A 14842-nucleotide genomic window follows, 5' to 3' on the forward strand; every position below is an offset into this window, starting at 1 on the left:
GTTAGGTCTTGATGCTCTCTCTCCCTCACACACCTACTCACCCACACAAACACACACACACACACACACACATCTGGCTCTGATTATGTGTTACACACTAGTCTCACGAGAGCCAGACCTTTCTTCTCTTTTCTTCTCTTCTCTTTTCTTCTCCTCTCTTTCTCCGCAGGCGGAAAAACAATAGCAATGTCTGGAGTGGTGCATAGTCTCCATCTTAACCTTTCCATCGCTGGGCCGAACCTGTTTGTCTGTCTAAACGCATCCAATGCAGCTGAATTTGTTCAAACGACATACATATTTATTTATACGTCTGAATGCCACCAAACCAATATGCCTTTTCCGAAATACACTTGAAAACCACAAAATCTACATAAATATGACAGGATCTATTCATAATGCCAAATCCATAAATCTTTTTTAAATTCATAAAGAATGCAACTTTCATTAAATGTGCGGGATCATTAAAAATCCTTTATCATATCAAATTAACTTTTTATACTTCTCATTATCTACCTATAGTAGTATGCTCTTAATCTATCTTATTGTAAATGACAGGAGATATTTTTGTGTCCCTGTGATCATGTAAGACAGATTACTGTAAAGGCTACACATTCTTCACTGAAAATAGGAATATAGTATATTTAGGAAAATGCAAATATTTAAGGTGAATTTCTCTCATTTGATTAGGAACCTTTACAAGAAGGTAAATGCACCTTCACCTGTTTTTGTCGCCAGTCATAACCTCGATCTCTCTTGTACCATTCTAAATAGAACTGGACCGAGATCCTATTTACACAACGGCTAAATAGGTCTAGGACAAGTCATTCCTGACCACCTGAAGACAGACACAATAACACGGCCCAAAATGCTTTGGGTCTGTAAACAGTAAACAGCAAACAGTAAACAAACATGGTTGCTGCAGCTTGGGCTCCTTCACTGAGAGTGCGAAAGTGTGTGTGAGTATGTGTGAGTATGTGAGAGAGAGAGAGAGAGAGAGAGAGAGAGAGAGAGAGAGAGAGAGTGTGTGTGTTTGAGAGAGGTCCCCCCTTCCATTTGCCCAGTACTCCATTTGCCCAGTAGGGTTAAACTCTCACAGACACTTGACTTCCTCTCTCTCTCTTTCTCTCTCTCTCTCGCTCTCTCTCTCTCTCTCCTCCTCTCTCTCTCTCTCTCTCTCTCTCTCTCTCCTCTCTCTCTCTCTCTCTCTTTCTCCTCTCTCCACGTAACAGCCTGGCTTGCCCTGAACTTAGGAAGGAGAAGATGAAGGAGAAAAAAACCCCCAAGCCTTCAGTCCTCCCCTTGCAGAAGAGTGAGCGAGGGAGCAGTATAAATAGTGCTGCCTCCTTCACTGCCCTGCTGTATCTTCAAAAACTCCAAAGAGAATCTTTTTTTTAGCACTGCCTTCCATTTCTCTCTTTCTCTCCCTCACTCATTTACACTCTCTCTCTCTCTCTCTCACACACACACACACTCTCTCTCTTTACAGCAGTCTGTCTGAGGTCTCTTGAAGCCTCTTTTTCGTTTCTTTCAGAGCTGAGACACAGTCGCCGTCTTCCTCTTCTCTCACTCACTTGCTTTCCCTCCATCTTTTGCTCCGTTAATACTCCAAGGATCCTTTCTTTAGACGTCGACTGACCACCTTGCGCTATATCATCCTCGAGGCAAGCAGTCCGGCCATCAACGGTCACTCGCAAGAACCAGAGAGAAGGTAGGCGAGGCCACTCCAAACCGAGAACACACACACACACACACACACACCGTCTGCCACCATGCTGTGCGTGAAGTTGGCCTTTGCCATGGCGCTCCTTGCGCCCGCGACGCTGGCGGGTCCCAGCCAGTGTCCGAGCCAGTGCCATTGCCACGGCGACCTGCAGCACGTCATCTGCGACAACGTGGACCTCAAGAAGATCCCTCAGGTGTCGGAGACCACGCGCCTGCTCAACCTCCAGCGCAACAACCTGGGCTCCCTGACCACCGGCGGCTTCGCCGATATGAAGGGCCTTATCTCGCTCCACCTGCAGCACTGCAAGATCCAGGAGATCGCCGGACAGGCCTTTAAGGGGCTCAAGAAGCTCATCTACCTCTACCTGTCGAACAACGAGATCTCCTCCATCCGGCCGGGTGCCTTCGACGACCTGGGCGAGCTCACCTATCTGTACCTGGACGGCAACCGCATCAGCGCCTTGGCCAAAGGCATCTTCGCGCCCATGATCAACCTGTTCATCCTGCAGCTGGACAACAACCAGATCCGCGACCTGCCCCCCGGCGTCTTCGCTGGCGCCAAGGACCTGCGCTGGCTGCACCTGAGTGGCAACGAGATCGCGTCCGTGCAGCCCGGCTCGCTGGACGACGTGGAGAACCTGGCCATCCTGCACCTGGACCGCAACAAGCTGAGCACGTACCCGCTGACCGCAATGAGCAAGCTGAGGGTGGTCGAGGAGCTGACCCTCTCCAAGAACCCGCTCACCTTCATCCCAGACAACGCCTTCCGCAGCTTCGGCCGCTACATGGAGAAACTGCACCTGGACAGCATGGGACTTCAGAAGGTGAGCCACACCGTCCGCTGATTCCGTGTGAGTGTGTGTGTGTGTGTTGGAGGGTAATGTGATGCTCAAAAAAGGTGACCATGCAAATCTTGAAATTTGAAATCTTGACCATGCAAATCTTAAAATTCCGTCACAGAATCTATTTTGTGATTGCTAAAATAATATAGTAACACGTGTAAATATATACCATTAGGTGAGGGAGATTGTTTCTGCTTCACGAGTGTGTGTGTGTGTGTGTGTGTGTGTGTGTGTGTGTGTGTTTGTCTGTGTATCTGTGTGTCTGTGTTAATATATGTTATGATTTTATTGATGTTAGTGAGTTATTGATGTTTTTTCAAGTTTGATGGCCAGTTTAATGTAATGGCCTGTCTCAACAAAGTGACTGTATTAACAGCAAAGACAAACTCCGAAAATAAATTATTATTATTCAAATTTCTGAAACAAGACATAAATCCATGGATATGCACATTATTAAAATACAGGAAGCTAGTGATGTAACCGACAGGAACAGCCAGTTGCAAATTATGGAGGAAGTAACTATAAAAGTCATAAAACTTTACGCGGGCTTTCAAAATGAGCCAACTGTGTGATTTTTGGATTGGAGTGGATGTTTTAATGTTTCATAAGGGGCACAGTGAGTTATTTATCTAGTGAATGAACTATTTACTCTGGACGGGACGATGCTGACCATTCGGGCTACCCTGGGTCAGATGGGTGCAGCTGTTTGTTTTGGTTACGGGCTTGCAGGAGTCAACAGAAAAATCGGAGTATACTATTCCATTATGGCTGCTCAAGGATGCAGGGGGTGTAATCCAACACCTACGCTTCAAAAACTAGAAGTAATTGAATTGACAATAATTTTGGGCATGCAACTAGATCATATCAATGAGTGTTTTGAGTGACTGTGATCAAACGTGATATACACAAATGCAAATTTTACACTAATCCTGTGTCCTTTACATGTTGGGCTACGCATTAGTGTGGTTGGTTGAGTGTGTTTTAGTGAGTTTTATTGGCAATAAATCTGTGAGCCAAGGCTGTGTTGCTGCCGGGCCGAACTTGGCCACAGCCTAAGTGGCTGGTGCAGTACAGTGGGCTCAGGAGGCCTAATGTGTTTTCCTGACTTCAGTCACACTTGTAGAACCCTAATGGGATCCAGACAACACAAAAGAGACGCTCACGGCCATCGCAGTGATTAGCTGCACATGTGTGGGAAAATGGCAGCCTCTCTTGCTATCTGTCTTTCTCTCCCTCTCCATGTCTGTGTGTCTCAACCTCTGATACTCTCTCTCTCTTACTGTCTCAATTTCTCTCTCTCTCTCTTAGTGTCTCAATTTCTCTCTCTGTCTTTCTCTCTCTGTCTCAATCTCTCTCTGTCTCAATCTCTTTCTTTCTCTCTCTCTCTGTCTCAATCTCTTTCTCAGTATCCCCCTTTCTGTCTCTCTTTCTCTCTGTCTAAATGACCAGATCACTGAAAGGCCAACACTGAAATTACGGGCCAACACCGCCCATCCATAGAGGCGCTAAGCCTCCACACATTTGGACAGCCACATCGGCAACAACAGCCACAGCTGTGGATAAGGGGTGTGTTCGAGACGCCCAGGAAGCACTAGAGGAGCGAGAGCTGCGGTCGCCACGGATGCGGTTGACCCGCGTGCTTACGCCATGTGACCGTATCTAATGTTCTGGCCAGACGGGGAAGATCCTGTTCTGCACTCCTCAACCAAAAGAAAGAGAAGGAAAGAAGGAATGAATGAAAAAAAAAAGAAAGAAAGAAAGAAAGAAGATAGATCGATAGATAGATAGATACTTTATTGATCCCCAAGGGGAAATTCAAGTCATTCAAGAAAGAAAGAAAGAAAGAAAGAAAGATGGGGGGGTACAACTGAGCATGAAGACATTATCAGAGATCCCTTTGAGAGGGGACACAAGAGCTGTGTTTGGTGAGAGAGGGAGAGATTTGTGGTGGCATGTTATCTCCTGAGCCAATATGCAACATGACACACATGATTCTCAACGGTCAGTTTGAAAGTCTGCAGTGTTTGGTCTTAAGAGTGAGGGAAACAGAATGACAGTAAGAGAGCGAGAGAGAAAAAAAAAAGAGAGAGATGGAAAGAGATAGAGGGAAAAGCGATGGAGGGAAGGAGAGAAGGAGGGCGGTTAGCGGTACCGGTAGTGTGGTCACTAGCCGTGAGGGCCCCTTAAAGGTTCCACTTTGGCCCCTGATGGTTGCCATGGCGTCCCACAGAGAGAGCGGATAGGAGGGGGCTCTGAGGGCTTCAGATTGATGTCAATGGTCATGGTCAACCATCAGAAGCAGTCAGTGGTCTGGCCTCATCCTCTTTTCTTTCCTCACTAAATCATTCTCTCTCTCTCTCTCTCTCTCTCTCTCTCTCTCTCTATCTATCTTCATGTATGTGTGGCCGTGAGAGTGAGAATCTCTGGAAAACTGAAACACTAATACAACTAGCAATCCTCTGCACACACACACACACACACACACAGCAGCAGCAGCAGCAAGGAAAAGTTAAGCTGGAGAAGGGGAGCCCGTATCAACTTAAAAAAACAAGACCCCCCCCCCTCTCTTTTCCAGTGGACGCTGGGTATTTTTAGAGAGTTTCTGTTTGCTGGCCCGCGTCCAAGCATGTATCCGTCTAATTAAGTATGAGGTGTGTATTTTGAGACCGCTGTTTTCTCTTCTGCCCCAGTGGGGGCATCTGGTAAACAGGTCAGCAAGGGTTAGGAGACAGGTAAACAGTGGCCACCGTGTTCCGATACCTCTGATGGAGTATTTTTAGTTGCCCCTTTTGCGCCTGCGTCAATGGACAATCAGGCCCTTTCTGACATTAGGGGAGAGCTCTGGAGGACGACAGAGAGAAGGGCCAGACGAGAGAGAGAGAGAGAGAGAGAGAGAGAGAGAGAGAGAGAACTCAGAGCGTCCACACGCTGGACAGCGGCCATCTTGCTGAACCTCCGATTACCAAACCCCTCCGACCTGAATCAGGTCTGACGCTCTGCTCCTAGCCAGTGGAAATTTCCAAAAAGATGCCTCCATAAAGCTCATCTCTCTGGGAGTTATGCAACACATGCACAAACACACTCTCACTAACTCACACACAAACACACACACACACACACACACTTCTTTTTAACCTTTTCATCTATGCTCAGAGACTTTCCACTTCCACAAACTCAGCTCCATCAAAAGACAAGTTCATCTCGCACCTCAGTGATGTTTTTAACAGGCTCTGAGAAGATTTTACTCTGTGTGTGTGTGTGTGTGTGTGTTTGAGTGTGTGTGTGTCTGCATGTGTTTTTGTGTGTGTGTGTGTCTGTGTGTATGGGAGTGTGTGTGTGCATGTTTATGTGAGTGTGTGTGTGTGTGTGTCTGTGTGTATGTGAGTGTGTGTGTGCATGTTTATGTGAGTGTGTGTGTGTGTGTGCATGTGTGTGTCTCTATGTGTGTGTTGGAAAGAGGGCTCGCCAGGCTTACATAAGCCCCCTGGCACACACACACACACACTCGGGCATGAGAGAGGGCTTTCATCTGAGAGGGAGACTCGGCTCGGCCCCTGCTAGCAGACGCCCAGCTCTCCGCGTCCAACGCCTGACGGAGAGAGAGGACACAGTCTGACCGCAAGCACCGGATAAATTCCTGCACATCTTCCAGAAACTACCGCGTTTCATCCAGATAGAGGCAGAGAGAGGGATAGAGGCAGAGAGAGGAAGGATGTAAGAGAGAGAGTGATAGAGGAGAAGTGAGGAAAGACTGATTGTGTCTATGGGTTGAATGTAAGCCAATGGTTTAAGGAGACATCCCATTTAGGCAAAATAAAACAACATCTACTGGTACTAGATGTATATTGGTATACCAAAGGAGTGAAAATTGCTTAATAGCAATGGTCTCCTATGTTTGGGTTATGAGAATACACGTTACATAGTGATTACATGAAATGAGTACGGTACTATACACCAAAAGAACAGATGACTTACGAGAAGATACTGTTTACTAACTGAAGAGATCTGTGTGTGTCTACCCTCTAGTTTGCTGACGGAGCGTTCAGTGGGGTGACTGCACTAAAGACTCTGTACTTAAACAACAACAAGCTCAAGTCCCTCCCGGGCAGCCTAGAATTCTCCACCATCACCAACCTGACCCTGGACAACAACGCCTGGTCCTGCACCTGCCAGCTGACCAACCTCCGCAAGTAAGGACCTCTCTCACACACACACACACACACACACACACACACACACACACACACATATATACACATATATACACACGTATATATACACACACACACATGGCCCCAGCTGTGGTGTGACTGGCTGGGGCACCTGCACCGTACGCCGGCGACCCGGGTTCGATTCCCGCCCCGTGGTCCTTTCCTGATCCCACCCCGACTCTCTCTCCCACTCGCTTCCTGTCATTCTCCACTATCCTGTCAATTAAAGGCATAAATAGTAATATATAGATATACACACACACACACACACACAGGACAGGACTACCTGTGCAAAGAACACAGACCTCACACTCTCACCTGCTATGAAATTAATCAAAACGGGCCATGAAATCTCACTAGGGGTTTCTCTCACGCCAAGAGTATGCTTACGTAAGCTTAAGTTCCAAATGGGTAACCTTGCTAATACAGCTGAATAAAGTGTACAGAGTAATATGTGCTGGATAAGCGTGGAAGAACAATGCAGACCATCTGGGTCCGGAATAGGTGCGCTCCAAAGTTCCAAAGTGAGCTTCTGTCTGGGGACTTTGCTCAGCACTACCTCCGAAAGCATTCTTTTGATATCTTGCTTTAAGTACGTTTTAACGTTCATATTCTAAATCCATGTCTTTTCACAGTAACATGATGTAGGATTTCTTTAAGTTTCTGCTGTCCTGTGGCGGCCTGGCTCCGCCAGTCTACGTATTTACGCTCAACAGACTAGGTGCACAAGAGGCTTTTCCTGTACGCTCATTTATTTCCAGTGGAGCCTTAGCTGTGTTGTAACGACACCTTCTGTTATATCCTGCTTCTTACATCTTCACTCCGACACTGAATATCTTCCCCAATAATAAAAATTTAACACACGCATAAATCCTACTTTATCGTAACATACTAATTCCCTAGTGCAAAACCAAACTGGGTCCGTGTAGACCAGGGTTTCCGTTGTCCGGTAATTACCGGACATTGGCCGGAAAAAAAATGAAATGTCCGACAAAATTAGATCTCTCCGGTCAAATTGTCTGATTGAAATTGTCTAATAATCCTGTCCCCTAATGCAATCTGAATTTGAGAATAAGCCTTAATATGTAAGCCTATATTATACGTCCTCTGGCTATGTTTTTAAATGAACAGGCTCTACCGTTTGAAAAGTAAGCTATTAAACAACACGCATAGCCTATGCTGCATTTCAAATAGGAAGTGCATCGCGGCTAAAAAGCGCCCATGTTAAACAACAAACAAATGAGTGAGGCGGTTCAAACATGGCCAGGCCCAGGCAGACTAGCCTTGAAAGTTTTTTCAGAGGCCAGACGCGATGGATGATGATAAATTGGTAACGTCTGAAGCCTCAGATGTCCGGTCAACTCCACCACCACCAGATAAAAAGTAGAAGTGTCAGTATCTGTCGGAATCAGTGACATTGGAAGTGGAGTTGCGGGGGGTACGGCCGCTCCAAGAAACTGTCATTCTCCGTGTACACTGGACATGCAAAGTGTTCTTTACCCAAAGCATACAGTAGGCCTATGCGTTCTCTGTCTATGATCTGCAGGGTTAGGGCCTCCTCGACGAGGCGATTACTGGTCCGCGGATAATTAAAATTACACAATTAAAAGGTATCATTGAACTGCGGCCGAAAGAAAAAGAAACTAAACATTTCCCAGAATAGGAAACATTTCTTAATTTATTGTTATAAAATAAAGAGGCATAGCATTAAAGGGTAGTGGTGTGAGCGCTCATTCTTGTGTGTGCGCATCTGTGCAAGTTAAACAGTCACCACTGGAGATAACGTGGGTAGCAGCAACAAACAACGTAGCCTTTTTAAAACAACGAACAAAGCGGACTCTTGCTGTCCATGAAAATATACTGGCTAGATCTTGTTAGGCATGTTTAAGTTAGGGCTAATGAACATGTTGCATTCTATAAAGCCTGATTATGTCATTCATTCTTTGGCTACATAGCTTGTCTCCAGGCAATGTTTAAGTTAGATATTTGACCGCATATCATCAAAATGTCCGAGACCTCACCATTTTTTTCTAGCGGAAACTCTGGTGTAGACACTAATTACATTAATAATAGCGGCAGGTTGAAACACACCTTGCTCCAACGGAAACAAATCAGCGCACAGAGGACATTTCGTGCAGGTAGTCTATTTCATTTAGCTTCAGATGTAGACTGGCATAGATCTCTTTTCAATTAATTTCTCGTGTAGAAAATCAACCGAGAGCCACCAACCAACCAGCGAACCGAGGGCGTGGCCTAGAGAGATCACGTTACACAGTCGTCAGCTAGTCATAATCGCGGTTACCGCCCCCAGTTATCATGGTTACCGTGGCTGAAACGCCCCCATTGGGGAGCGTGTTTGTTTCGATTGCATGTAATCTAATGGAGGTGCACCGGTGTGAGTACAGAAAACACCTTTAAAAAGATTAAATCTTTTAGCAAACATCAATAAACAGCACTGGACTGAGAGTTATCTGTGTGTCAACAAGGTTATGGATAACATTAGGTTCCCCTAATTTTGGTAATTCCAGTTAAACTGCCAAAACTGTCTCAAGTGTACTGTTTTCATTGGCCGGACTGTGTAGCTCGGTTTAGCAAACTAATCCTTATGCCATAACACCACATACTCATAAATTGGATCTTAATTTATTCTCACATGAATGTGCATTCCCTACAATGTCCGTGGGAATAGTTTTAACAAGTAATGTGTTGAAATAAGCCCTGAAATAAACAATGTTGGCAAACTAGCTAGCTGTTGATGTCAAATGCCAACCTCCAACCGTGCTGGTGTGTGTGTTTGCTAGAAAATGTTTTTGACTAGCTTAAAGGTGCCATGTGTAAGAATTGAGGTAAAAATATCCCAAAAAATTAGCTAAACGCATCAAAAGAATGAGAAGAAATAAGGGTGATGATGTCATTAAAAAAATGACAAGGTATAGTGCCGCAGAGATATCAACCTGAATTAGCATGCTAAATTACTAGCCACAGCCTGACAGGTGTCATAATACCAGTTTCGCCATGGGAGGCGGTATCGCGGGCAACATAACCGGCCAGCCAAACTGCAATATACGTGTCTCGGTTGTTACTCTAGGGTAGACCAACTCACTTTCTGGAGGTATACTGCCCCCATCTTTTATGGAATGTGGAGTATGAATTGATTTTTTGGCGGACATTACACATGTCACCTTTAACCCGCTAGTTTATAAGGCAAAAACCCCATAATGCTAACGCTTTCTTTATTTTCTTTCTCTAGATGGATGGATTCGAGCCGACAGCGACTTGACGCCGTTTGCTCTTCGCCCTCCACCCAGAGGGGCAAGCAGATCAGAGACAGCAACGTCTTCAGCCGCTGCAAAGGCAAATCAAAGAGGGCCAAGAAGGGAACCCGCCATTAAGCAGGTGAGCTAGCGAATGGGTGAGATGCTAACAGTAAAATGTATGATAAAAATGTTAAATGGTACACTATGCAAGATTTTCACCTTAATATAACCTTTACGAATCCAATTTGATGGTAAACGAACTTATAAGCGAATCGTTCATTACTTTGTCAGTAGATATAGCTAGATATAACAGTTTTTGCCTGTTGTTAATCCTTCACCTCCACAAAAGCATTTTCATTGTGTACAGAGGGGATGAGTCACGAAAAGTTGGCTATTTACAACAGCAGAGTAAAATATAAATATATCATAGCTCTACAGTTGCCAAACTTGCATGGTGTACCAGAAATGGTTTAAGGTGACACAGTGCCAGTCTGCTAACTTTAAATGCTACGATTGAAAAAGAATATGGTTAATGTCCCCACATCTCACACACACACACACACACACACACACACTACGAGCATACCAAAACAGACATTGGTTCCCTTCTGAAAAAAACTGTGATGAATGTGTCCCCAGAACACGTCTCCACTCTGTACAGCCAGATAGTCCGTGTTTTTGACCACCTACAGTACTTGCCCCATTTCAAATGGAACGCATGTCGACAGCTAATTGATTCCTTCATAAGTGGAGCCCTTGAGGCATAGGCAAACATAAACCGAGGCATCATTAACAATGGTCAGTCGGTGCAGGGCCGCCCGCCGCGACTGTGTCTTTTTCACGGCAAACACAAACAAGAGGCGCCCCCAGAAGCGTGCCGCAGCCACACTCGGACTGCGCCTCACGCTCCATTTGCCTGACCCAGGAGTGTGAACACAGCCAGAGAAATATCGATCGGCAGAGGGATCATAAACAGATGGACAGTCTCCGGAGTCCACCCCCCTCCCCCCCCGTGGTCAAACCTTTGAGGGGTTTCTCCCCAAGAAGCCCCCACCCCACCCTCCAAAAAAACCCACACACACTTCATAAGAGTTCAAAGATGAAGGGAGAGAGAGAGAGGGAGGGAAGGAGGGAGGGAGAGAGAGGGAGGGGGGAGAGAAGGAGAGAGTGTGAGAGAGATTCTCCCTCCAGTGGAAAGAGAGCCCTCCAGGGGCCCTTTCGTCTGGGTGGAATCACTCGGCTAGTTAAGACGGCCGCGGTGCACACACAGTCTCACATTGAGCCGGACTGGAGGGCTATTAGGCCAGAGAGAGTAAACACATCTATATCTACATCTACAATCGGAGGGGAAAAAGCACTTCGTCCCCTTAGAATTATAGGGTTCTATCTACGTTCTGAGTAGTTCTGAGATATTGAGCTTCAAAGTCTTAGAATTCCATAGAGTTATACTGCTAAGTGGAACAAACCTCTTCAGACATAATGTTCAAAAATGTATACAACTACAAGAAACACCTCACCTCATCTTCTTAAGGTGTCACAGAATAAGAATATGTAAATAACTCAATTTTGACAAAAATGTCAGCTAGAACCTTAATTCTAAGGGGACGATGGGAAATGTTAAGGTGCACCAATAGTGTGGACCAGAGCCGAATGTACTGTTTGGCTCTGGTGTGGAGAAACCCCCCCACCACCACCACCACCAATGAAAAGAAAATATATCGATTTAGGGTTGGAGTCAAACCAGTTTGGACAGGAGTTTGTGCAATTTTGGGTTTGCAGACGGTATTTTGGCACATGGTTAAGTTGTTTTTATCTTGTGTTTATGTGTGTGTGTGTGTGTGTGTGTGTGTGTGTGTGTGTGTGTGTGTGTGTGTGTGTGTCTTTGTGTCATAGGAAGTAAAACACAGGGTATGTGTGTGGGTGTGAAGGAAGGATAGAGACAGAGAAAGAGAGAACGAAAGAAAAAGCTTGTGTGTGTGTGTGTGTGTGTGTGTGTGTGTGTGTGTTGTTTGTGTTCATATGCAGGAGAGACCGGTGTAGAGTGTGGAGAGACATACACACATACATGAGAAATTGCCATGACAAATATGTGCTTAGCACAAACAGGGGCCCTGCCCCATCTCTATGGCATCTTTGTTTTCATTATTCTGGGCTCTTGGCTTTATTCATGGATTGAGTCGTCTCTCCTGACCTTATTTCATTTGAGAAATCTTGTCCCTGATGCTCTTTTTTAAGTCTCCATACATTTAAATATACTATATATTATATAACTACTTGCCCAAACGAAAAAAAGTGATATGTCTCTTTACGTTTATTTGTTACTGTTTTGTTGTGGCTTTTGCTGAGAAACAATTATTTGTCATGCCAGCACTTTTGAATTTGAGTTTGAATTTGAAAGAGAGAGTAGAAGTGAGAAAGTGAGAGAGAGAGAGAGAGAGAGAGAGTGTCTGTGCACCTTGAACGAAAGACCTCTCTCTTTCCCTCTCTCCATCCCTCTCTCTATCTCTCCGTCCTCTTGGCCGTGTGAGGGCCTGTTCTTTTCCACTGTGGTGCCAGGGGCTCTGGAAGTACAGCCTCTCCCAGTCATGAGTGCAGCAGGAAGGCCTGGTCTGGCACCACTGTTTGACTTGGCTCCTCTCTCTCTCTCTCTCTCTCTCTCTCTCTCTCTCTCTCTCACACTCTCACACACACACACACACACACACACACACACACTCTCAATTCAATTCAATTCAATTCAAGGTTGCTTTATTAGCATGACTGTAAGTAAGTACAGTGTTGCCAAAGCACAATTAAAACAGCATAACAATTAGAACATTGACAGCATACAGGAAACATTAACATGAAGAATTGTGTGTATACCCTCACTTTCTCTCTCTCTTTTCCCACACACACACACACACTCTCTCACACACATACTGTACACTCTCTCTCTCCTCTCTCTCTCTCTCTCTCTCTCTCTATCTCTCCTCTCACTCTCTCTTCCTCCCTCTTTCTTTCCACAGGAGGTTTAGCGGAGAGAAGAGAGAGTGGAGAAGGTACAAGCCTGTCCAGGTGATCGGCTACAATGAAGAGGAACATAAAAAAAAAAAAAAAAACATGGAAGCAACGCTAGACCTGCTACTTTGAGACTGTCCATTTCTTACACTTTACAAAACATATAAAACACACCATCTCCTGGCAGCAATGCATGTAAAAAGTACACAAAGTGTTGCAATAAATGTAAAACATGGGGTCAAAACAGATTAATGTATTCCTGGTAGACAAATTAATCTATATTTTTCAATATTGTGTGCAATTAATAGGAAATAGAGTACCAGTGACACACACACACACACACACACACACACACACACACACACACACATATAAATGTAGCTATACATACATGACTTGAAGAGATTGACCAATCCTTAGAGGCAGCAGCCATGTATGTTTGCTTTTGTTTGTTGTGTTGTGTTTTTTTCTACTTTCCTGTTTCATTCGCTCCCTCAGATGCCAGTCATGCACTTTTACTCCCCCTAGTCTGGGACCCAAACATCTGTCACCGTGGTAACGCCCACACCTGGTCTCCCAGGTGACCCCATATTTTGACCATAGTGGGACTGCATGCAGACAGTGATCCCCGTCCTAGCCATCACAAAACGTCACAACCTTTGACCTTTGAACCTGAAACGAGTGAGTGCAATGCAGGAGGCTGGATACTTCTGATGAGGGAGGGTGAGACGAAACAGAACAGAGTGGTGTGAGGAGAAGGTTGGGACTGTTACCAGACGCTCAATATTATTCAACTATCTTTTGATGTTTGATCGCTGACTGAAAAGAAAAAAAAAAAAGTTTTCAAATCTTATTCAACTCCTATAGTCTGTAAAATGAGTAAGTCCATTGGCATTGACATTTCGGGAGAAAACTGCCTTTCAACCATGTTAATCTAAGTGAAGTAGCCTAAAGCACAACAAAAATGGCATGTGTTGTTTTGATCTAAGTGATTATTGATATCACCATGACGACCCTTCACTTAACTCAAAGCAGCTGGCCGTAACTATGACAACCCCAGCTTAGCTTTTCCTTTCTCTGCAAGGGATACACAGACTCCCACAGCCTACAGACTCCCTCGAGATGTTGTCCCTAGGTAAAACGACTGTCTGGTTGGTGGACTATCAGGGAGGTCTGGTAAGGAGCGGTATTAGCAAGTCACTGCATGAGGGCATCAGTGAGGCATATCAACTCTGGGAGCAACCATACTAATGACTCTTATGCATCCTGTTTGTATGTTAATAAGCATCCTACGCAGACTTGTGTTAGAGGTTGTGTTGCTGTACACTTCCAATAAACATCAAAGACATGAAACTGTTATTGGATAGTGTGATTTTCTTTTATATCAATCTCTGAAATGAGAGAGAGAGTGTGTGTGTGTGTGTGTATTTCTGCATATGTTTGTGCATTTTGTGGCTGTGACTGTGGTCTGTGTGTGTGAAAGAGTATGTGAGTGCTTCATACCTTTTAGACTCGACCTTATCATTTCACACAGTGTACACTTCACATACCTATCCATTTGAAGAAGTGTGTGTGTGTGAGTGTGTGTATATGTGTATGTGTATGCATGTGTGTGTGTGTGTGTGTGTGTGTGTGTGAGAGTGAGTGTGAGAACGCATGAACCGTAACATTCTGAAATTTTCCACAAGTACATTACAGCTGAGTGAACGTGTCCAAGGGCAATTTTTGTCAGAACTTGAAGCATACAAAAGCCAGTCCAATGTGGCGGAATAGTATTTTGAATTCAGAGGCTGTTTCATTGTCCATATTATGA

The 14842-nt window shown here is 45.0% G+C and overlaps 2 protein-coding genes across 7 annotated transcripts in view; one reads left to right on the plus strand and one right to left on the minus strand.

Annotated features, from left to right (window-relative positions):
• The window catches only part of acsf2 (acyl-CoA synthetase family member 2), a 50820-nt gene that overhangs the window by 9180 nt on the left and 26798 nt on the right, over positions 1–14842 (minus strand). The gene's annotated exons all lie outside the window — the stretch shown is intronic.
• Positions 1243–13381, plus strand: chad (chondroadherin). 5 transcript variants are annotated; one of them, XM_048233977.1, is made up of 5 exons: positions 1243–2546; positions 6591–6754; positions 10026–10171; positions 12775–12798; positions 13038–13381. In XM_048233977.1, the coding sequence occupies exons 1-3, from the start codon at positions 1770–1772 to the stop codon at positions 10165–10167; spliced, it is 1083 nt and encodes a 360-aa protein (XP_048089934.1). In that variant the 5' UTR covers positions 1243–1769; the 3' UTR covers positions 10168–10171; positions 12775–12798; positions 13038–13381. The 5 variants fall into 5 exon arrangements, with proteins under 5 accessions (XP_048089934.1, XP_048089933.1, XP_048089935.1 ...); XM_048233976.1 differs by having other exon boundaries at positions 12775–12794; XM_048233978.1 differs by having other exon boundaries at positions 12788–12798.

The sequence above is a fragment of the Alosa alosa genome, chromosome 22, assembly GCF_017589495.1.
Source record: "Alosa alosa isolate M-15738 ecotype Scorff River chromosome 22, AALO_Geno_1.1, whole genome shotgun sequence".
Lineage (NCBI taxonomy): Eukaryota > Metazoa > Chordata > Actinopteri > Clupeiformes > Clupeidae > Alosa > Alosa alosa.